Here is a 22,623-nt window from a genome sequence, read left to right on the forward strand (position 1 = left end):
GCTTGAGCTCAGGGTCACTGGCTTAAGCATGGGATCATAGACATGACCCCATGGTCACTGGCTTGAGCCCAAATGTCACTGGCTTGAGCAAGGGGTCACTCACTCTGCTGTAGCCACTCTGCCCCCCCCATCAAGGCATATGAGAAAACAATCAATGAACAATCTAGGTGCTGCAAAGAAGAAGTGATGCTTCTCATCTCTCTCCCTTCCTGTCCTTATCTGTTTCTCTCTTTGTCTCTCTTGGGGAAAAAAAAACAGCTTATTTCACTGAGCTAGATTACTAAAACAGAATTCTACTGTTTCACTAAATCAAGGGTCTGATTAGTTTAATGGCTTTTGTTTGCCAGCTTTGTCTCAAGAAAGATTACAGAAATGCATGTATTTATTCTTATTCAATAAATTTAAATATGAATGCTATTACATGTTAGCTAGTGTGATCTCTATGCTCAGTAATGTTACAGACTAGAAATCAACTGTAAAAGATATTGAAGTTATAGTATGATGATGGTTATAATAAAATATCAACTAAGGACTATGTAGACACCAAAGAAGAAACAACAAATTCTGTGTGACAAAGTCAGGGGATACTTTCACAGAGAAAGAGGAATTTGATCTGGGTCATGAAAGATGAGTAGAGGACAGTGTTTTTAAATAAAGAAAAGAAAAAAAATACTCTATAGAATGGACAAAATATTCTTATGACAAAGAATTTTCGAAGTAACTGGTATATTTGTAAAGAGCAAGATGTCACTACATTGGATGTGTGGGAAGGCATGAAAAAAGTTGCAAATGGATGAGTTTAGAGAGGTAGACGTGGATCTGATTATAAATATTCAGATTACCAAGGAGTTTAACTGTTATGCTATAGGCAACAGACAACGCACAGAGGTGTTCAAACAGGAAAGTGACATGATCAAACTTAATTTCTTGGAAAAATAATTTCTGTGGCAGTGTGGAAGATGAACAGAAGTAGGGTCATGCAGGAAAGACTAGTAAGGTAGAATAGGATATATACCAAAGTATAAGTGATCGATGGATGGATAGATAATGCTGAGCTATAGAAAAAATAGTTTAAAGTTTGAAGCAGAAATCTTAGAATGGTGACAAGTCAGACATTTATCCTTAAAGTGCCTATTACGATTTTCTGTTTTTTTGTAGAAAAACATTTTATTAATTCTAGTTTATATTCACCTATATATGTGGTAAGAATGGCAGAAATTTGGGAGATAAAACTGGTGAATCAGTTACCAGTATTTTTTTAGTTGGTCTTCATGAAGTCAGTCAATAATGGAAGCGTGGATATTTGGATGTTAAAAAAAGAAGTTATGATTCACAAACGAAACTGAATTGTGAACAGCGTGTGAAAGCCAGAAATTACTTTTCCTCTCCCAGTGATTCTGTGACCCATTGGGGAAAGCTACAAAAGTGTCATTGTTGGAGGAGGTCAAGGCTTCAATTACATTAAAAACATTCAAGGAGCGCTTTCTTAAAATGGAGAAGTTTAGAAATAAATTATAGGACTTGTAAAACTGTGATGACAGTTGGCCTGTAATTGTGCATATGGCAGGGAAAAGGGTAACTATATGGCATAAAACTCAGGAATGTTGTAGGAGGTAAAAAGGATTTTCATTTAGAGCAGGGATGGGAGTGAGGCAGGGTGGCTCTTTAATATTAAAATTAATTCAAATTCATTTAGAATTACAAAGATTGTATTTGAAAACTAACTGTGTCAGCCTTGTACTGGGAAGTTTTTTTATTCGTAAAATTTTAGTAAGGCGGCCCTGGCCGGTTGGCTCAGTGGTAGAGCGTCGGCCTGGCGTGCAGAAGTCCGGGGTTCGATTTCCGGCCAGGGCACACAGGAGAACCGCCCATCTGCTTCTCCACCCCTCCCCCTCCCCTTCCTCTCTGTCTCTCTCTTCCCCTCTGCAGCCGAGGCTCCATTGGAGCAAAAATGGCCCCGGCGCTGGGGATGGCTCCTTGGCCTCTGCCCCAGGCGCTAGAGTGGCTCTGGTCACAACAGAGCGACGCCGGGGAGGAGCAGAGCATTGCCCCCTGGTGGGCAGAGCGTCGCCCCCTGGTGGGCGTGCCGGGTGGATCCCAGTCGGGTGCATGCGGGAGTCTGTCTGACTGTCTCTCCCCGTTTCCAGCTTCAGAAAAATACAAAAAAAAAAAAAAAAAATTTTTTTAGTAAGGCTTCTTTGGACTGAATTCTTTTTGCTACTGAATTCTTGTTGCAAACAACAACCTCCAAGTTCATCACCTAGAGAAATATTGCCTAAAGCCTAAGGAACTAGTCTGAATTGTACCACACAGCAGATCACTTACTCATATGGTAGATGCATTTCTCTCAGACTCACTTGTAGTTCTTCAAAAGATAACACTTATGTATTAAATATGACTCTGAGTCAAGTTCTTCATTTTTATGAAATGAAAGCTGAGAGAACTGGAAAGTTGTACAAGGAAAATAGAACCGCCTGCTGATTTCTGACCTGTAGGCATCTTGAAGAGACTTTCAGCTGTTTTGCTAATCCAGTGTGTTATTAGCTTGGTTCTTCTGATTCTGAATGGGATTGAAAAGGTATTTTTCTTTTGTAGTATCCAAGAACTTTTTTCACATTTGATTTAAAAACTATAAAGTTAATATTTTATTGTTATTGATATTGATAATTTATAAAAGCCAAATAATGAGATAAGTTAATTATATATACACATATATGTGCACAAGTGTGTGCATATACTTATACATATATACAGCTATATACTTATACATATATGTACAATATTTCTATAGATGTTTGCCAAATTTTATTAACAAAATTTTCCTAAATGCAGAAAATGGAAAGAATCATACAATAAACACCCATATACTCAGCAATTAGATTTAAAAATTAGTATCTCGCTGTATCGCTGTATTTGCTTTATCATACATCTATCTGTCTTTACATAACTATCCATAAATTTATCTTTTTTTTTAACAGTTATTATTAAGTGAGAGGCGGGGAGGCAGTGAGACCCTTCCCTATGTACCCTGACCAGGATCCACTTGCCAAGCCCACTAGGGGGCGATGCTCTGAGATTGCTCTGTTGCTCGGCAATGAACTATTTTAGCAACTGATGTGAGGCCATGGTGCCATCCTCAGTGCTGAGGACTAACTTGCTCGAATGAGCCATGGCTGCAGGAGGGGGAGAGAGAGAGTGAGAGAAAGGGGAGCAGTGGAGAAACAGATGGTCGATTCAACTGTGTGCCCTGACTGGGAATCAAACCTGGGACTTCCACACATTGGCCAGCACACTACAACTGAACCAATCGGCCAGGGCCCATAAATCTATCTTAAACTTTGATCCATTGTAAACTTTATGCCTAAGCACTCCATCATGTATATATTGACTAGAGCTCAATAATGGTTTACTTCTTCTTTTTTTTTTTTTTTTTAAGGTAAAATTTGCCTAGAGTGAAATGCACAATTTCTCACTGGTTGTGAAATGCACAATTTACTCATTGAGTAACATTCAGATTTTAACAAATGTATATACCAGTATTGTACAAACTCCTATTAAAATAATAACATTACCCCTGAAATTTCCTCTGTGCCTCTTCCTATCCAGTCTCTACCCAAGTTAACCATTTTTTTATGGGCATTTCCCCCAAAGGATTAGGTTTGCCTGTTCTAAAAGATCATATAAGTAAATAGTAGAGTATGCACTCTTTTGTTTGTTTGTTTGCTTTTGTTTTTGTAACTTTGTATTTCACATTATACTTTTGGGAGTCACCTCACTGTTGCATGTATCAGTAGTTCGACTCATTTTAGCGTAGAATACTATTTCATTGCATGAATACACCAAAGTAAAAATGCCCATTTTCTAAAGTGGTAGTATTACTTTACATATCTAATAACAATGGAGAATGGAGTAGAGTTCTTCTTGCTCTCCGAACTTTTAAATACTTGGTGTTGTCAGTCTTTTTTAATATTGCACACTTAACCTAAAGCATAAGAACCTTGTAAATATATAGGTAAGTTTACCAAAATTCCTCCACCCTCCATTCCTTTGTTATAATTGTCATATGTATTAAGTCAACATACAGTGAACCCTCTTTCAAAGCAATGTTATATGTTTTTCTTTAAACATTAATATATATTTAGAGAACTTAGGATAAAAACCTATTGATTAATATGCATGGTTACTTATACTTCTGTTATCACCAATTTTCTATTAATCTGATGCAGTGATTTCTTATTCTAGATGATGCATTTTATTTAGTTCTAAATTTATATTTGGTATTTTTTTTGTAATTCATATTCCTTTGCTGAGATTTCTTATTTGTCTATTTTCTTTATAAGCACAATTTGAGTTGTCCTTGATTGGATTTGTAAAATACAGCTCCTTAAAATATTTCTGTGCTAGTTCCAAAATCTGGGTGATATAAATGTTGGTGTCTACTTACCTCTTCTCTGCTAAATATGGGTTGCATTTTATTGTTGTTGTTTTTCTGTATGTCTAGGAAACAAAAAAATTGTTTTTTATATTGAATTTTATATTTTATCTATGATATATTTTAGAAACTTTGGATTCTGTTATGTTCTTCTGAAAAATAGTTATCTGCCTTTCATTTTTATGTTGCATCAGCTGATGAACTTATCTGGATTCAGACCCTGAACTGTTGTCTTTTCTGCAGAATACAACAACTGCAATCTCAGTTTCAGCACCAACTAGGGTGCTTGGAGTCTGCTTAGGGCAAATGTAGATCTGGTATCAGTGAGGGATTTGGAAAGAGTTTGAACATATTTGGAGGCTTTCATTCTGTGATTTTATTTCTCTCAGTATTGTTTCCTCACTTTACAGCAGCTGCAGTTGCTCTTAGTACTTCAAGACATTTTTTGAAAAAGACAATAAAATTGTAGGTTTCTATTTGAGTTTCAGCCACCTCACACAGTGCAGCTTGGAGCACTTCCAATATATTCCTTCTTCTATACTTACACATCCCTCCTGGCTTACCTGTTTTTGGTTGGTCTTCAATGTCGTTAGGTACTTGGGGTTTTTTATAAAAATGTATTTTGTTCATATTTAATAGCTGTTACCCATGAGAGGTTTGGTCCAATAGAGGCTGCTCTGCAATTACTAAAAGTAGAACTTCCATATGCAAGTTCAAAAAATGCTTCTACCCTTGGAATCCAGAATGTAAGGTTTTGAGAAAGCAGATCACTGAAATCCCAAAAACTTGCAAGAACATAGCACAGTATTTGAGCAAGCATATACAGAATAAAAACATCCAAATGAACACAAAAATTTGGTGAATTTTCTAAATGTTTTCCATATTTTAGCAAAGTTTTTATTTGTCACATCCTGTACACTTAGCCTTTCTCTTAGATCATCTATTTACTAGATGTATATATTACAGAAGAAAATAAATAACCATCTACATAGTATACATATTTTAATCTTTAATAAAAATATGGACTATATGGAGAATAAATATGATTTATGTTTTGTTCAGACTTTGTTCTTTAAGCCACAAATCCAACAATTTATTTAGTCTAACTACTATTCAGAAAAAAAAGTCAATTATAATTGTATGGACAATGGTGACTGGCTTTTATGTCATTATCATTACATGACCTCAAGTTGAATTAAGAGGCTGTAAGTCAATACTCTATAAAGGTTCATCAGCTTTTTGTAGTTCTTTACACTTGCAATGTTTATATAATCTTAACCAAGTAACCCATATTGAATATGGCAATAAAGATGGCTGCTTTGAAAGGGAATTAATAGGTACAGCCTAATAGATCTAACATATAATGAAAATGGGCTGCAATCTATACTACAACCTGCTGAAGATTCAATAAAAGCTCAGGTATTGACTAACTCTTCAAATTGATCATTAGCACTTAATTGGGGACCTTCCATGACCAATACGCTTTACTGCTTTTTAAAAATAAACAGCAAAATAGCTGATAAAATTTCAATAGGCTACAGTACTCTGACTGCCATGCAAGGCAATTAAATTGCAAGAAGGGTAATTTTGAGTACATGTTCAATAAGTATAACAGAAACAAATCAATGGAAAAAAGAATAAACGTAAATATTAGTAATTTTTTTAGTTTATGAGTTAGAAAAAACTCAATAAAGTAACAAATGGATGGGGACTGAGTATTTCTTTTATTAAATATGTAAATTGACCAGCTTTGGGGAGGACTGGGTTTTGGCTCCTTTTCATGCCCAATAAGAATAAATCTGAGCTAAAGAGCTGAGTTCAAAGTTAGGTTTTCAGTCTTCTTAATTCATAATGCTATGCATACTGTTTATCTCTTTGAGCTACACTTGCTTCATTTGTGAAACGGGATGAATAAAACTTACCCATTGGGGTTATGAGGGGATTACACCATATTATTTAATAAATATGAAATATTTTATGAATCAATGTTACTTCCATACCTGTAATTCTTTTATAACCATGTCATTTTGCTCATGTTTTATTTATTTAATTCTTTAGGGGAAGTGGATGTTGTTCAATTTTATATTTGTAAAACATACAAAACACAATAAGATAATTTTCACTAGCTATTTCCCCATTTTTTGCTTCCTCCCATGATTACTCAGATCTGAGCAAGCATAGGACCTGCCAGCTCAAATCAGGTCCCTCAGGGCTGCCCCAAAGCAGGGTGTAGAGATTCTAACCCATTGCTACAAAACAGAACCCAAGGTCAGAGTTAGGGTCTGGAAAGTCAGAGGTGAGGGAGGAATCAAAGATCATAGAGCAAAACTGACAAAGTCCTGGTAGAGCTTCAGAGATACTGCCTCCTGTCTGAAATAATGTTTGTTTAAGGAAGAGGCTAGAAGGGACTTACCTACCTTCTGCAGGCCAGCAAGATGACAGGTCAAGTTTAAGCCTTTTAAAAACCTAATTCCCTGCCTGACCAGGTGGTGGCACAGTGGATAGAGTGTCGGACTGGGATGCAGAAGGACACAGGTTCGAGACCCTGAGGTCGCCAGCTTGAGTGCGGGCTCATCTGGCTTGAGCAAAAAAAAGCTCACCAGCTTGGACCCAAGGTCGCTGGCCCCAGCAAGGGGTTACTCGGTCTGCTGAAGGCCCGCAGTCAAGGCACATATGAGAAAGCAATCAATGAACAACTAAGAAGTTGCAACGCGCAACGAAAAACTAATGATTGATGCTTCTCATCTCTCTCCTTTCCTGTCTGTCTGTCCCTATCTCTGCCTCTGTAAAAAAATAAATAAATAAAATTAAAAAAATAAAAACCTAATTCCCAACATATATCTTTTTTCTTAATATTTCTGTTTACACTATAAATTAAAATTTTTTAAACCTAGAATAAATCCTACTAACACAAAATACTAACAGTGATAAATTTATATATATAAACATACATACACCATATTTCCCCATGTATAAGAAGCTCCCATGCTCCCATGTATAAGATGCACCTTAATTTTGGGGCCCAAAATTTGAAAAAAAAATTACATAAAGTTATTGAGAAGTTTTATTCATCATAAAATTCATACAACTCCTCATCACTGTCAAAACTCCCATCCATTAGCTTGTCCTTATCTGTGTCTGATGACGAATCACTGTTTTCATATATTGCCTTGTTCTCAGTTCCATGTACAGCATTTAAATACCACAAACACTGTATAAGATGCAACCAGTTTTTAGACACCAAGTTTTTCAAAAAAAGATGTGTCTTATACATGAGGAAATACAGTATGTATATATCTATAAACACACACACACACACATATGCACCATATATATATACAATTACCTAATCTAAGAGGTTAGAAAAATTACAAATTCAAGTACTCTGTCAATCACTCAACATTCATATAAGCTCTCAGACTAAAGTCTATACTCATATGCTATTTCCTTTATCTGGTGTGTTTGCTTTTTGTTCTTCATTTTCTCAACCAAATAAACTTCTAGTCTTTCTTTAATATTCATCTCAAGCCTGACCAGGCAGTGACACAGTGGATAGAGCACTGAACTGGGATGAGGAAGACCCAGGTTCGAAACCCCTAGGTCACCAGCTTGAGCGTGGGCTCATCTGGCTTGAGCCCAAGGTCTCTGGCTTGAGCAAGGGCTCACTCAGTCTGCTATAGCCCTCCTGGTCAAGGCACATATAAGAAAGCAATAAAATGAACAGCTAAGTTGCCACAACAAAGAATTGATACTTCTTATCTCTCTCCCTTTCTGTCTATCTGTCCCTCTCTTTTTCTCCTTCTGTCACACACACACACACAAATTTAGCTCAAGATCCAATATAAGCCCATCTTAATGGTATTTTTATTTCCAAATCTTGTATTATATCTGGCATAGTATGTGTTTAACACATGTTTGATGAAATAATTGTACAATTAAATGCAAAATTGTGATGTGTTATAGAAGAGAAAGATATATAGTTTAATCGTATTTCATTTATTTCTTTAATTATATTTTATTTCCTAGCCTAGTGAATAAAATATCTGAGGTAGAGAGATAATGCTCTAGGGATGATCAGATTATTTTTAAATTTGTAACCTGACAAACTTTACAAAATTGAAGTTGATTCCAGTAAGCCTTGTATACACAGGTAGAACTACAAATAAGTAAGCAAGAAAATAAATAACCTTTGTATAGTACTGTATCTTTTATAAAACACTCCATATTTTCTTGTAAGATAAATAATAAGTTTTATGAATGGCTAATATTTTCCCAACCAATAATTACATTAGCTGACCTTATATCACATTGACAGAGTGTTGCATTGAATTGGCGTTAGAGCACAAACATGTGGGGGCCTGGGAGAATGAATTATGTAATGACAGCAATTAAGTAAAAGAAATAGGTTCTGAACTTCTGGCAAACAAAAATTGGAAACCTCAAGTAACAATTAGCTATGGTAGGAGGGCTATTTGGCTCTTGGGGTAGGGTAGAATCAGAGGGATTGTGTAGATGTGTCAATATGGGATGGAGGAATTGAGAGAAGATTCTGTGGAGGCACAGTGACTGAGATGAGAACTGAGGTGTTGCCTGGTCATACGAATTCACTTCCCTCTCTGAAAACTGTGAAAGCTATTACAATAGAGGTTCAAATTATTTAAAATTATTTTTTCTTTGCTGTCTTATTGTTTCTTTCAATGAAATTCTAAAGTTAACCAGACCATAAACTGGTACAAGATTTACATAGCTTTTATATGGTATTTGTAGAAACCATGCAGTATAATGATTAAGAGAATAGACTAGGCCTGACCTGTGGTGGTGCAGTGGATAAAGCGTCGACCTGGAAATGCTGAGGTCGCCGGATTGAAACCCTGGGCTTGCCTGGTCAAGGCACATATGGGAGTTGAGGCTTCCAGCTCCTCCCCCCTTCTCTCTCTCTGTCTCTCCTCTCTCTCTCTCTCTCTGTCTCTCCCTCTCCTCTCTAAAATGAATAAATAAATAATTAAAAAAAAAAGAGAATAGACTTTGGAGCCAGATTGCTTGTGCTTAAATCACAGCTCTGCTGCTTGCTACTCGACATCCTGGGGAAGTGCTGGACACTCTGATAATATAGGGGTAATAGTAGTGTGTAGCTCATATGTGTGATGTGTGTAGCAAGTTAGTTTCTGCAGATATAGTGTTAAAAACAGTCCCTGACAGAATAGTGTCTGGCACGTTATAAGCATTCATTAATGCTGTATACTATTATTATTATTTTTTTATTTTTAATATTATTATTATTATTCAGAAAATATAAAAGAACATATATGAGGTCAGTATTTATAATTTATTTATTTTATAAATATATGAGTGCTTACTCTGTACCCAGCAAGTGCTAAGTTTTGAAGATAAGACAGAAAACATTTATGAACTCAAAACTCTAAGGATCTCAGTAAAACATCAGGACATAAGATTTAGTTCGTAAAGGTTTTTTGTGTTTTGGGGTTTTTTTTGGTCAGAGGTTGATTGATACAGACCTAGTTGGCATGTGTGCAGAACAGAGATCTGGTTATCATGTTCCTTACATAACTTGAGTCAAATTTATTTCAAATGCTCCAAGATTGGTCTTTCAGGGAAAGAATGATTTCTGATGAGTGACTTTACTATATTATCATTGAAAATAGGTTATGAAATGCAAATACTAGACGTGTATGAACCAGACTTGACAGTAAATCATAGAAAGTGAGAGCCTGAGTTGGCTTCTCAAATAGTACGGAAGGCCTCCCAGCCCCGCATTAAAATTGGCTTCTGAGATTTTTTTCTAAAGAAGCCAAACACTTTTTTAAAAAAAAATCTAACATAAAAATTTCTGGTACGTGATCATGGACTACCACAACTATTTGTTTTGGGTAAGATATTACTATATAATATGGCTGTGTAGCACAGAAGGCAGTAAAGAATGGTTTTCCAATGTCTTTCATTATTTTCTATCTTTGCCAGTCTGGATGTAAAGAAGTTCCAATAACCATTTATGTTAAATGATAATTAGAGCATAAAAATGACCATGAAAAGCATTGGTGCATCATTGTACAAAATATCTACATATGAAAATCTACTAGGTCAGTAATTTTCAGCCTTTTTCATCTCATGGCACACATATATTAATTACTAAAATTTTGCAGCACACCAAAATATATATATATTTTTGCTGATCTGACAAAAAATAAATATAATTTTGATTATTTACAGAAAGAAAAGAAAATAGTAATTATCTACCCTTTTTGCTCCAAAGTGATTTTTAAAAAATTTAGGTACTTAAACTCATATATAAGTATTTCTGGTACTTAGAATTAACCAATCAGATGCGATCTTATTATGTAATATAACCAATAAGATGCAACTCTATTAAATGTATGGTTCATGACAGAGTATTTATATGTGATGTCTATTGTTATGTTAACTGTTGTCACTTTTTTATTTGACAATATAATGGAAAAGAGGTCAATGCCCTTCACTAAATAGTCAGAAATTGTATGTTTTAAAAGTTCTTGCAGTGCCTGACCAGGTGGTGGCGCAGCGGATAGAGCATCGTACTGGGATGTGGAGGACCCTTATTCAAAACCTGAGGTTGCCGGCTTTAGCATGGGCTCATCTGGTTTGAGCAAGGCTCACCAGCTTGAGCCCAAGATACCTATCTGTCCCTTTTTCTCTGTCTCTGTCACAAAATAATAATAATAATAATAATAATAATAATAATCTTACAGCATACCAGTTGAAAATCACTGTGCTAGACAATAGCTGAAATGGAAGATGAAAGATTCAGTAAGATTTTTGCCAATAACATGAAGAAAAGATTTTTAAAGAGTGGAATTAGAAACAGTATTTTCTAATTATTAGAGGTTAATAAATTAAGAAGATTGCTTTAAATTTCATATAAAAGATATAAAAAGAAAAAATGTTTATGCTATTTATGCTATTTATGTGTTGTCAGATATTTATCATTGTTTATTTCATTTTGGTTAATTTAGCACTATGAAAAATATTCTATCTTAATTTTATTTTAAAGTGCAACAAATATCATACCACATTCTTTGTGTTCCACACCTTCATTTGTCCATCTTTTCCAGGTTTATTCCCTGCTGTTTTGAATCTTGCTTCTAATGCTCTCATCACTACAAATGCAACATGTGGAGAAAAAGGACCTGAAATGTATTGCAAATTGGTAGAGCATGTGCCTGGGCAACCTGTGAGGAACCCCCAATGTCGAATCTGCAATCAAAACAGCAGCATTCCGAATCGTATGTATTTTACTATGTTTTGTATCACAATGGGCAAGATCTATAATTGAAAGGGTGTAAGAAAAAGTTTCATTAAATGTCAAAAAGATTGTGATTCCCCAAATTCCTAGAACTGCTCTTTCACTGTGAGCTTTTTTTACTGCTTTTCTCGATCACTTGACAAACATTAGATTTCCTTTTCCAAACCAGATACAGTGCTTCAGGAGGATTTTCTAGGTAAAGACCTGTGGCAATCATTAGGTTTACTTTCTTCAAAATAGTATCTGAGGATGTGGTTAGTTTAGGCTTTAGTTACTCATTGGTCACTAATGTGCCAGGTGCTGTGCTGAAGAGCCAACAGGAGTAAGGTGTGCTCCCTGGCTTCAACTAATGAAGAAATTCTGTGAGTCATAAAAGACAGGTTAGAAGGAAGGTAGGTGCAAAGATGGCGATAGCAAAAAAATTAAGTAGAGACTCCTGGTTAGAAAAATGGATAAGATGCATTCACTAAATTGAGCCCAAGACTAGCTTTTACTCCCTTCTTTAGAGCTCTATATGCAGGGTCTTTTGTCTCAATGGAAGACATCATGCTAGGCACTCCTACTCCACATTTTCACATTGAGACAAAAAGCAAATGAACTGTTTCAGTAAAGCAGGTACATATGAAGTGTGTTTTGTATTTCCCATTTTTATTTATTTGTAGCATTTTTGAAACTTACCACAGCCTGGAGCTATTTTGTGTGATTAATTCTAAATTACCAGCTTTTTTACATTTTAAAGTTCTATTTCAGAACTAGACATTTAGAAAGAATAATACCCCACAAGGAGAGAAATCTGGCCATAACCCACATGAATATATTTCAGTAAAAGTTGGAGCAACAGATGATAAAATTTCAAAAATTCAGTGAACAGCTAGAATAAATCTGGAAGGCCTATGCTTAATTACCATACAAAGAAAAGGAAACTTGAACTCTTTATTGTTAATAGGTTGTGCTTCACAATTGAAACTAGCAGATGGAAAAAGTTACTTTATTAACAATTTCCTTACCAAATTTTAGATGCTGTTAACTTGCGATTGACTTGCATAGCTATTCCTGCCTGTTAAGCATGTTATACGTTTCTATCCTCTTGTAAATATGGGAACTATGCCAGTGATTAATCAGTTTTTGCAAAATAATTATGATTAAACTTTGATAATGGGGATTATAGTTAATTGTTAATTCATCTCCCAGTCTTCTTTTTTTGTAAATAATTCTCATATCAATTTGACCTGAGGTGGAAGATATCAAAATTTCCAATTAGACAGCTCTTGTCACAATTATTTAAGAGCCATGAATTTGATTTGGAAATATAGTTTTGTGTGTGTATTTTTCTATCACATATTAAATCCACAATCTATAAAGAAGATTCAAGAGGATGTTCAGGGAATGTTCACTGTGACATTTATTTTTCTTCCCAAGCATCATCAGTAATATTTCATTTATGAGTTCTGATTCCTAGTGGACCAATTTTGTCACCCACTCTCACCACCAAGGGCATTTATTTGATATTTAGTTATGCTTCTGGTATTTGTTATCATTATAAAGACCTGACGCCTCCTCTAGCTTCAACAGAACAAGGTAACCAGTGTTAATTATTCAGTATATTCAGCAATTTTACTTTTTATTAATGAGCTTGGATGACTCATCACTGTGGACATTTAATGTGAAAAGATCAGGTACAAAACAAAGTTCACACAGCTGTTTTATTGAATTAAATAACTGACATACAAAAATTACTTATTTTTGCTCTGGTCCTATAACTCATCATAAGTAACTCAAAGACAGAGTCTTTAAGTTTTCCACTAAACAGGTTATAGAAGACTATATTAATAAAATTAATATGTAATAAAAATATTCACAATCTGAAAATGTCATATTTATTGAATGTTCAGTTTTTAATATATTTTTTCTTTTGAAGATGATTTTTCTATTACACTTACAGCCTGACCAGGTGGTGGCACAGTGGATAGAGCATCGGACTGGGATGCAGAGGACCCAGGTTCGAGACCCTGAGGTCACCAGCTTGAGTGTGGGCTCATCTGGTTTGAGCAAGGTTCACCAGCTGGGACCCAAGGTTGCTGGTTTGAGCAAGGGGTTACTCAGTCTTCTGTATCCCCACAGTCAAGGCACATATGAGTCAATGAACAACTAAAGTGCCACAACAAGAAACTGATGATTGATGCTTCTCATCTCTCTCCATTCCTGTCTGTCTGTCTCTATCTATCCCTCTCTCTGACTCTCTGTCTCTGTAAAAGATAAATAATAATAATAATAATAATACACTTACATTGCAATGAGGATTTTATTTTGCTTGATATTTAAGTTCAAATTTTTTGTTAAATGTAATTTGTCTCCAATTAAGATTCAGAACAGGGTATATTTTGAACAGATTTATAATTTTATGCACCTGCATAATAATAGTATATTATAGTTGTGAGTTCCTACCCATGGCAAAATGAGAAAGCAAGAACAAAATTTCAAATTTTTCATACATAAAAAGGAATACCTTAAACAGTTATTCTTCATTTTGATATGATTTATAAGAAAACTTTTGCTGTTTTTTTGAGACTAAAAGACATGGACAAGAGTGTGGTGGTTACCAGGGGTGGGGGGAGGGAGGACATAGGAGGGAGGGAGGGAGAGAGTTAGGGGGAGGGGGAGGGCACAGAGAACTAGATAGAGGGTGACGGAGGACAATCTGACTATGGGCGAGGGGTATGCAACATAATTTAATGACAAGATAACCTAGACATGTTTTCTTTGAATATATGTACCCTGATTTATTAATGTCATCCCATTAACATTAATAAAAATTTATTAAAAAAAAAACTTTTGCTGTTTTTAAACATCATTCATCTTATGAAACACAATGATGGTATATTAAATGATAGTAAAAATAGGAGACTACTATTAGAGAAAAAAGAGCTTGAATTCCTATATCAATTTCACAAATCTTTTTCACACATTTTTTTTTTTACAGAGAGAGAGAGAGGGATAGATAGGGACAGACAGACAGGAACGGAGAGAGATGAGAAGCATCAATCATTAGTTTTTCATTGCGCGTTGCAACACCTTAGTTGTTCATTGATTGCTTTCTCATATGTGCCTTGACCGTGGGCCTTCAGCAGACCGAGTTACCCCTTGCACCGAGTAACCCCTTGCTGGAGCCAGCAACCTTGGGTTCAAGCTGGTGGGCTTTTGCTCAAACCAGATGAGCCCGCACTCAAGCTGGCGACCTCGGGGTCTCGAACCTGGGTCCTCTGCATCCCAGTCCGATGCTCTATCCACTGCGCCACTGCCTGGTCAGGCCTCACACATTTTAAAATTTTATTTTTTCTGAAAATTAAGAATGTTGTAACCACTGCTGTGAGTGGACTTCCGGTATGATACATAGTGTTTAGGAGACTTACTCATAGCCAAGTAAGTACTAAATGGTAAAATCAGTTTGACTCTCTAGCTTCTTATACTCCAGCTCTTTATATTCCAAATTGTGTGCTTTTTATTTTATTATTAGATACCCCTGGCTGCATTACTGTAGGCACATCCAGAGTTCATGGTTATTCTGCATAGTGCAATTATTCATTTGAGAGAGAGAGAGAGAGAGGGAGAGAGAGAGAGAGAAGGAAGCATCAACTCCATATGTGCCTTGACCATGCAAGCCCAGGGTTTCAAACTGGCCACCTCAGCATTCCATGTTGATGCTTTATCCACTGTGCCACCACAGATCAGACACTAATTTGTTCATTGTTTGAAGTCTTTCTTCAATTCCCCCCCCAAAAAAAAGTGTTCTGATCTAAAAGGTTATTGTCAGGCCATTCATTGGAAACATCCACTTGGAGAATCCTTCACCCATAAAGAACAAAAGAGTAGCAGGGAAGCTAACTCCCACATCACTTACATTTCTATGGGAGAAATATGCTAACTTCCCAGTGAGAGGTCAGTAAATTAAGTACCTGTAATTTAGCCCTGAGGACAGAAATAGGAACAGCCCACAATCTCCGCTCCTGCCATTCTCACAACTGCAAGAGCAGGGCCTCTTTGAAGGAAAAGAAAAGGAACAAAACTTGTGGGAAATGACAAGCACAGATTTCAGACGAGGACCAATGACTGAGAACCAAAATGGAATAGAGGGCTTTGGCAGCCTAGAGGTAGTGCCTGCTGTTGTGAGATCCATTAGAGCTCAGTTGAAGGAGAGGAGGAATCTATAAGGTCTGAAGATTGTAAAGAGGAAAAATTGGAAGAGAGGACTGTGGGGAAACCTTTATTTATTTTCTATCCTCAATCTCCCTTTTATTCTCACAGCAGAACCCATTCTCATATATCAGAATAAAGGCAGAGTGGAGTTTCACATTTCACGTGCAATCCTCTTTCTGCTTTCCATTATTGTCCAGACTTCACCACTGAGTTAGGGATTACCGCAACAGGCAAATGCTGGCTGGGTCATTTGGAGTATCTTTTATTATACTTTTAAATAGTGGTGGAAAGTTGCAAAGTTCGGAACCAACTACAAAAAGCCTCATAAGATAGATTTGACACCTTTTTAAATTGGCTGAGTTATAGTAATGCAGGTCTCAGAAGGACAATTCTTCAAGTACCTTTCAACCAAAATTCAGGATTTTCTATTTCTGTTAACAAAGTTGATGGCATACCAATGCCACCTCAAACAGAAGAGACTTTATTTTTTTTTGAATGATTGACACCTCAATTAAATTTCAGTATTGTTTGTTCACACTTCATTTCTGTAGTCATTGTTAAATTGGCCCATTTTAGACAATGGCCAGAGTGTAGAGCTGCTTCTCTCGTTATATAGCTGGAGTGTTTAGCCATTTCTCAGGACCTAGTAGAATGCTATGAAAAAGTTGACATTACATAAAATTCTACTGAAGATATGAATCGCTCTCTCTTTATATTGGTTTAATGTTTGATAATCACATGAGATGATTTTAATTTAGTTTTTACTTTTTCTGTAAAGTAACAACTATACATTTTTTAACCATCTTGTTTTCTTCTTCGGCCATGCTCTTGCTGACTCAATAGAGAGACACCCAATTACGAATGCTATAGATGGGAAGAACACTTGGTGGCAGAGTCCCAGTATTAAGAATGGAATTGAATACCATTATGTGACTATCACGCTGGATTTACAACAGGTATAGTGCCTCCTTTTTTTCCTTTTATTTCCTGTGCTGTACTTGACATCTCCATGACTTTTTTGCAACTACCAATTTGTACTTCTTAATTAATCCCTTCACCTTTCATTTTTACCCAGGTATAGTACCTCTTTAGTATTTTATTTTTTTAATCATTTTCCAATGTGAAATTGTATTTTGGATTTGCTTTTTGTGTCACTAGTAGTTATTTGGTAAAAAGATACTCTTTCTCATCACCCTCTATTATTGATACAATGAACAAAGCGGCCTATTCATTTAGTATGTTGTTGTTTTTAAATTTTTGGCACTTATTTCTAAAGCACAACTAAAATGAATTCACAGAAAGGGTTTAGCACTGAAAAAAGAGCTGATTCTATTTTGACTAAGGGGAATTAATGATGAAAATACAGGTCAACAGAATTTTACATAAAGAAAATATAATACTGCCTTTTTTTAACTTTTAAGATAATGCAGTGTTCCTACTCTGCTCGTGGTGGTATACAGAACAGTTCTTAAATAACAAGGCTCTAAAGCAAATTTTCCCTCTTTATCGAGTGTACAGCAAGACCTGGCAGTTAATTATTAAATTAAACTTGGGCCACTAAACGAGGTAACAAGCCTAGCAGCGGTATAAAACTGATGCTGAAAGTTGTTCTAGTTTATGTTGCCTAGGCTTAGGTGCTTCCACACTTAATTTCTTTCTTCTTTCTGTTCACAATATTCAGGTAAGGTTGACATTATTAATCAATAATCACCATCACCCCAATTTATTTAGGCTTACAAATAATATGGAATCTGGAAGAATGTTCACATAATTTTTCCCCCTATACCAAAGCCGATTTAATTGACCAAGGCCAGAGACTAAAGGCACTGACCTCTTGAAGTCAGCCTATTTCTCTCACTGTCTGGAATCAGCATTGGAAAGACTCTTAGCTACTCTGCCTTTGCCCGGTGGAGATAGAGCAGCAAGCGAGTGAGGATTCAATGAAGGTGAAATGGCTAAGACAGAAAGTGTACACAGGTCTGGTTTCTACAGGTGGCCATAGTGGAAGGAAGCACCAGCCAATGGGGTCAGTCACATTCTCCGGGAGCCAGACAGACACCAGATATTTCCATAATGGGAATATGGCTTCCTGTATTCAGGGTTTATGTCCATTTTGGCCAGCATGCACATTTAGGAATTACAAAGAGCTGACAGGTAGGTCTCACAGCAGACCCAGTTTCCTCCCATCTGGGACTCCTCATGACTTGAACAAATGACTAGCTGCAAGGGCTCAGTGATACAGCTAAATCACTAACTGTCCTGGATTTATTTCCATGCTACTAGCAGCTAAATGTCAGCTTTGAGTTAAAGGAACTTCTCAAGAAAGGTGAGAACACTATCTAAGAATGGCAAATCAAAGTGCCACACCAATCAATCATGCTTTAGGTCAGTGAATCTTGTGCATAAATTCCCTACAAATTCTAGCTTCAAACTGCACTTCATTCCTCTCCTGCTACTGACAGCATGGTCTTTTATGAGTCACAGAAGTTCTCCCTTTTCATATGGTCATTGAAGTTCCACTTTCCTGATGCGGAATGAGTCTCTGCTGTCTATTGCCTCAGATCATTTCCTGCAATAGAGAATCAATAAATAAGGAAGATTAGGGAAGATTAATTGCTCTGGTTTACTCTCCAATTATCTTTTTAGATTGCACATAGAGCAAGAGAGTCAATTATTAATACAATTTGCACAAATCACTTATATTACTCTTTCAGCTCAACCACAGTGGTATATGGTACACTGAATGGAACGGTACAATCACAAGTTTTTACAAGATCATTTCTATCCAACATACATACCTTATTCTTTCAACAGGGCAACGATTTCACCTGAAAATCCATTGTTTAATGAAGTCATTCATACTTTTGCATCCTCATTAAGCCACTCCCATGTGATATTTCAAGATTTATATGGATTTGTTTTCCTGATCTATCTTCTTCTTCATTGGCCTAAACATAAGTGAATACTCTTTTTCTTTTATAGTTCAGTCTTCATAACAGGTAACAGGAATCTGTTTATAAGGCAGGTCTGCCTGACTGCAACCACTGGAATATACCCAGTGGATGTGATGCAAAGACATGAACTCATATACTCCCCTATCCCATGATGGCGACTCCATTCCTTCTTTACTTCAGTCATCACCTACTTCCTGAAAATTAACCTGATCTGTATTCAAGAGAAAGGAACATAATCTATAAAATAAAATAAATCTTATTTCCATTTGACTCAGATTTTAATTTAGTCACTGATTTAAAAAAGAGTAAAACAACTTTGTAATCTGATTTTGTAATGGAGTTCCTCAGAAAGGAAGGGGCTTTAGAACTTTCATTTGGCCTTAGGCTTTGGAGTAACAAATTGTGGAACAAGTTCATAGAACTTAAGTCAGGAGCAAAGCTTCAAGAATGGATATTTCAATGTATTGGCAACAGGGAAAATGTGGACATCCTTATTTTTTAATTTACTTCTCACAGTAAGCCTATAAGATGGCTAGTAAAGTTACCTTTATTTACTAGTTGAAGAACACTGAGACTTAGAAAAATGAAGTGACTTGGCCTTTTAAAATAGTTTATTACAGGCAGGGCTGGGATTTTGACCTGAGTAGTCTGAATTCAGACCCCAAACTACACCAGTATTTCCTAACCTGGTATTTGAAGACTTAGCCTGGGAAGCTCATGAGAATTTTTGGTATATAATTTAAAGGTGTTAATAAATTGTTTGGATTCAAAAAATACCGCACTATGATCTCCTGGTTTGCCGGGAGAATATAGCCAACTAGATTTTTCATTTTCTAGTACATTTTAGTATGTCTTTAAAATGGCATAGTTTCTCTTTTTCACTTACATGCAGCATGAAGGATTAATAGGTTATTCAGCATAATATGAATTATTATCCAACTGGGAAACAAGGGTAGCAGTTTTGCAATAAATAGGTAAATATCACTAAATGTGTGTCAGTGATTCAACATTTATTAGTCCTCCTGAATACTTTGAGCTGTATATATTTTAACAAGAGCCAGCTTAAAATCTTTTGTTATTGATATGTACTTGGCTCCTCTGTGAAATACTTTTAGTGAATTTCTATTTTAAATATAAACAACCACTTTTGGATTTCATTGATTAAATCATTACGGATTACACTGGAGCATTTCTTTTATATTTTAACATTCACGTAAGTACTACACAAATACAACAATTTACTGAGAAGAGAGGAGCAGCTTAATTTTGCATTGATTGTTTTTAGATTTTTATTACTAAGGGATTATTAACTTTTCCCAATTTCTGTTATTTACTCACAGCATACTGTGAGCAAATGATTTAATCATGCTGTGCCCCAACTACTCGATTAACAAAAATAAATATAAAATTATGGCAAAAAGTTTGATACAACAAAAATAATATAATAACTAAATTCCATCTGGCAATTATAACTATTGGTTTTTTTGTTTTGTTTTGTTTTGTTGGTATTTTTTTTTTTTTTTTTTTAGTATTTTTCTGAAGCTGGAAACGGGGAGAGACAGTCAGACAGACTCCCGCATGTGCCCGACCGGGATCCACCCAGCACGCCCACCAGGGGCAACGCTCTGCCCACCAGGGGGCGATGCTCTGCCCCTCCCGGGCGTCACTCTGCCACGACCAGAGCCACTCCAGCGCCTGGGGCAGAGGCCAAGGAGCCATCCCCAATGCCCGGGCCATCTTTGCTCCAGTGGAGCCTTGGCTGCGGGAGGGGAAGAGAGAGACAGAGAGGAAGGAGGGGGGGTGGAAAAGCAAATGGGTGCTTCTCCTATGTGCCCTGGCCGGGAATCGAACCCGGGTCCCTCGCACGCCAGGCCGATGCTCTACCACTGAGCCAACCAGCCAGGGCAATTATAACTATTGTTAATAAAGGCTAAATTTGAAGAGATGTTTAACTGTTCCACTGATAAGTATGCAAAAATCCAGTATAATAGCAAAGAAAAATATGCGTAAGTTTAAAAGACTTTAGTAGGGCCTGACCTGTGGTGGCACAGTGGATAAAGTGTCAGCCTGGAACCTTGTGGTCACTGGTTCTAAATGCTGGGCTTGCCTGGTCAAGGCACATATGGAAATTAATGTTTCCTGCTCCCCTCCTCTTTCTCCCTCTCTCTGCTCTCTAAAAATGAATAAAATCTTAAATAATAATAATAATGATAAGTAAAAGACAACAGTAGGGGATAGAAGGCTAAAAGGATGTTCAATATATTTCATTTTAGTGTCCTTAACCAGCTTTATGCCACAATATGTGTTACGATATCTGACCTCATTTTATGACTTCTTAAATCTGGCTATTTTCTCAAGTCTGCCCTTTGATTCTTTACGAAGAAAGCTGATTAGCAAGTGGGGTAAAACACAGAGGGACAGCTTTTTAGTAGGCTTTGTTAACATATACTGAGGTCATATTCACTCCTGGATAATCCAGGTAGGTAATGGAATTAGATGTGTTCATGTGCAGGAATCCTTTTTACTCCAGTAAACAGTTCTCTTTTTTTCCTGGTTTGTCTCCCAAAATGAAAAATGGAGTTATCAAGAAAGATCATCTTGCTGTCTTATAGCTTCAAAGAACAATTTCTACATGTTCTTATCCTAAAAAAATTATTTTCTGACCTCACAGAGATATATTTAGTAAGATAGGTTAACAATTTTAAATAAGTTATGTTTCTTTTGTTTTGTATTTTTTGTTTTGTTTTTTAATTATATTTAGACAGTTTTAACGAGGTGACATTGATCAACTAGAGTACATAGATTTAGAGAAAACATCTCCAGATCATTTTGACATTTGATTACGTTGTATACCCATCACCCGAAGTCAAATGTCCTTCTTTACCTTTTATTTGGTTTTCTTTGTGCCCTTCCCCTCCCCACACCTCCTCTCTGTTCTCCCTTCCTCTCCCCCTGGTAACCACTGCACTCTTATCTAGCTATGTCCGTAAGTCTCAAATTTGTATCCCACGTATGTATGGAATCATACAGTTCTTAATTTTTTTTCTGATTTACTTATATCACTCAGTATAATGTTTCAAGGTCCATCCATGTTGTCAGAAATGATCCTATGTCATCATTTCCTATGGCTGAGTAGTATTCCATAGTATATATGTACCACAGTTTCTTTATTCAATCTTCCCTTGAAGGGCTTTTGGTTGTTTCCATATCTTGGCCACCGTGAATAATGCTGTGATGAACATGTTTTTTAGTTTTGGAGGTATATATCCAGTAGAGGGATTGCTGGGTCATATGGTAGTTCTATTCTTAATGTTTTGAGGAACCACCATACTTTCTTCCATAATGGTTGTACTACTTTACATTCCCACCAACAGTGAATGAGGGTTCCTTTTTCTCCACAGCCTCTCCAACACTTGTTTTTACCTGTCTTGTTGATTGATAATAGCTAATCTAATAGGTGTGAGGTGGTATTTCATTGTCATTTTGATTTGCATTTCTCTAATAGTTAGTGAGATGAGCATCTTTTCACGTATCTATTGGCCATTTGTATTTCTTCTTGGGAGAAGTGTCTGTTCATGTCCATCTGCCATTTTTTATTGGAGTGTTTGCTTATTTGTTATTGGGTTTTGTGAGTTCTTCGTATTTTTGGATATTAGGCCTTTATCTGAGCTGTTATTTGAAAATATCATCTCCCATTTAGTTGGCTGTCTGTTTGTTTTGTTGTCAGTTGTTTAGTCTGATGTAGT

The 22,623-nt window shown here is 36.2% G+C and overlaps 1 protein-coding gene across 3 annotated transcripts in view; it reads left to right on the forward strand.

Annotated features, from left to right (window-relative positions):
• LAMA2 (laminin subunit alpha 2) overlaps positions 1–22,623 on the forward strand; it is a 660,268-nt gene that overhangs the window by 163,373 nt on the left and 474,272 nt on the right. For all 3 annotated transcript variants that reach the window (XM_066248490.1, XM_066248491.1, XM_066248492.1), the window contains exons 2-3: positions 11,539–11,709; positions 16,767–16,879. In XM_066248490.1, the coding sequence (XP_066104587.1) occupies positions 11,539–11,709; positions 16,767–16,879 (284 nt within the window). The remainder of the gene's footprint in view (positions 1–11,538; positions 11,710–16,766; positions 16,880–22,623) is intronic.

The sequence above is a fragment of the Saccopteryx bilineata genome, chromosome 12 (assembly GCF_036850765.1).
Source record: "Saccopteryx bilineata isolate mSacBil1 chromosome 12, mSacBil1_pri_phased_curated, whole genome shotgun sequence".
NCBI classification, from domain to species: Eukaryota; Metazoa; Chordata; class Mammalia; order Chiroptera; family Emballonuridae; genus Saccopteryx; species Saccopteryx bilineata.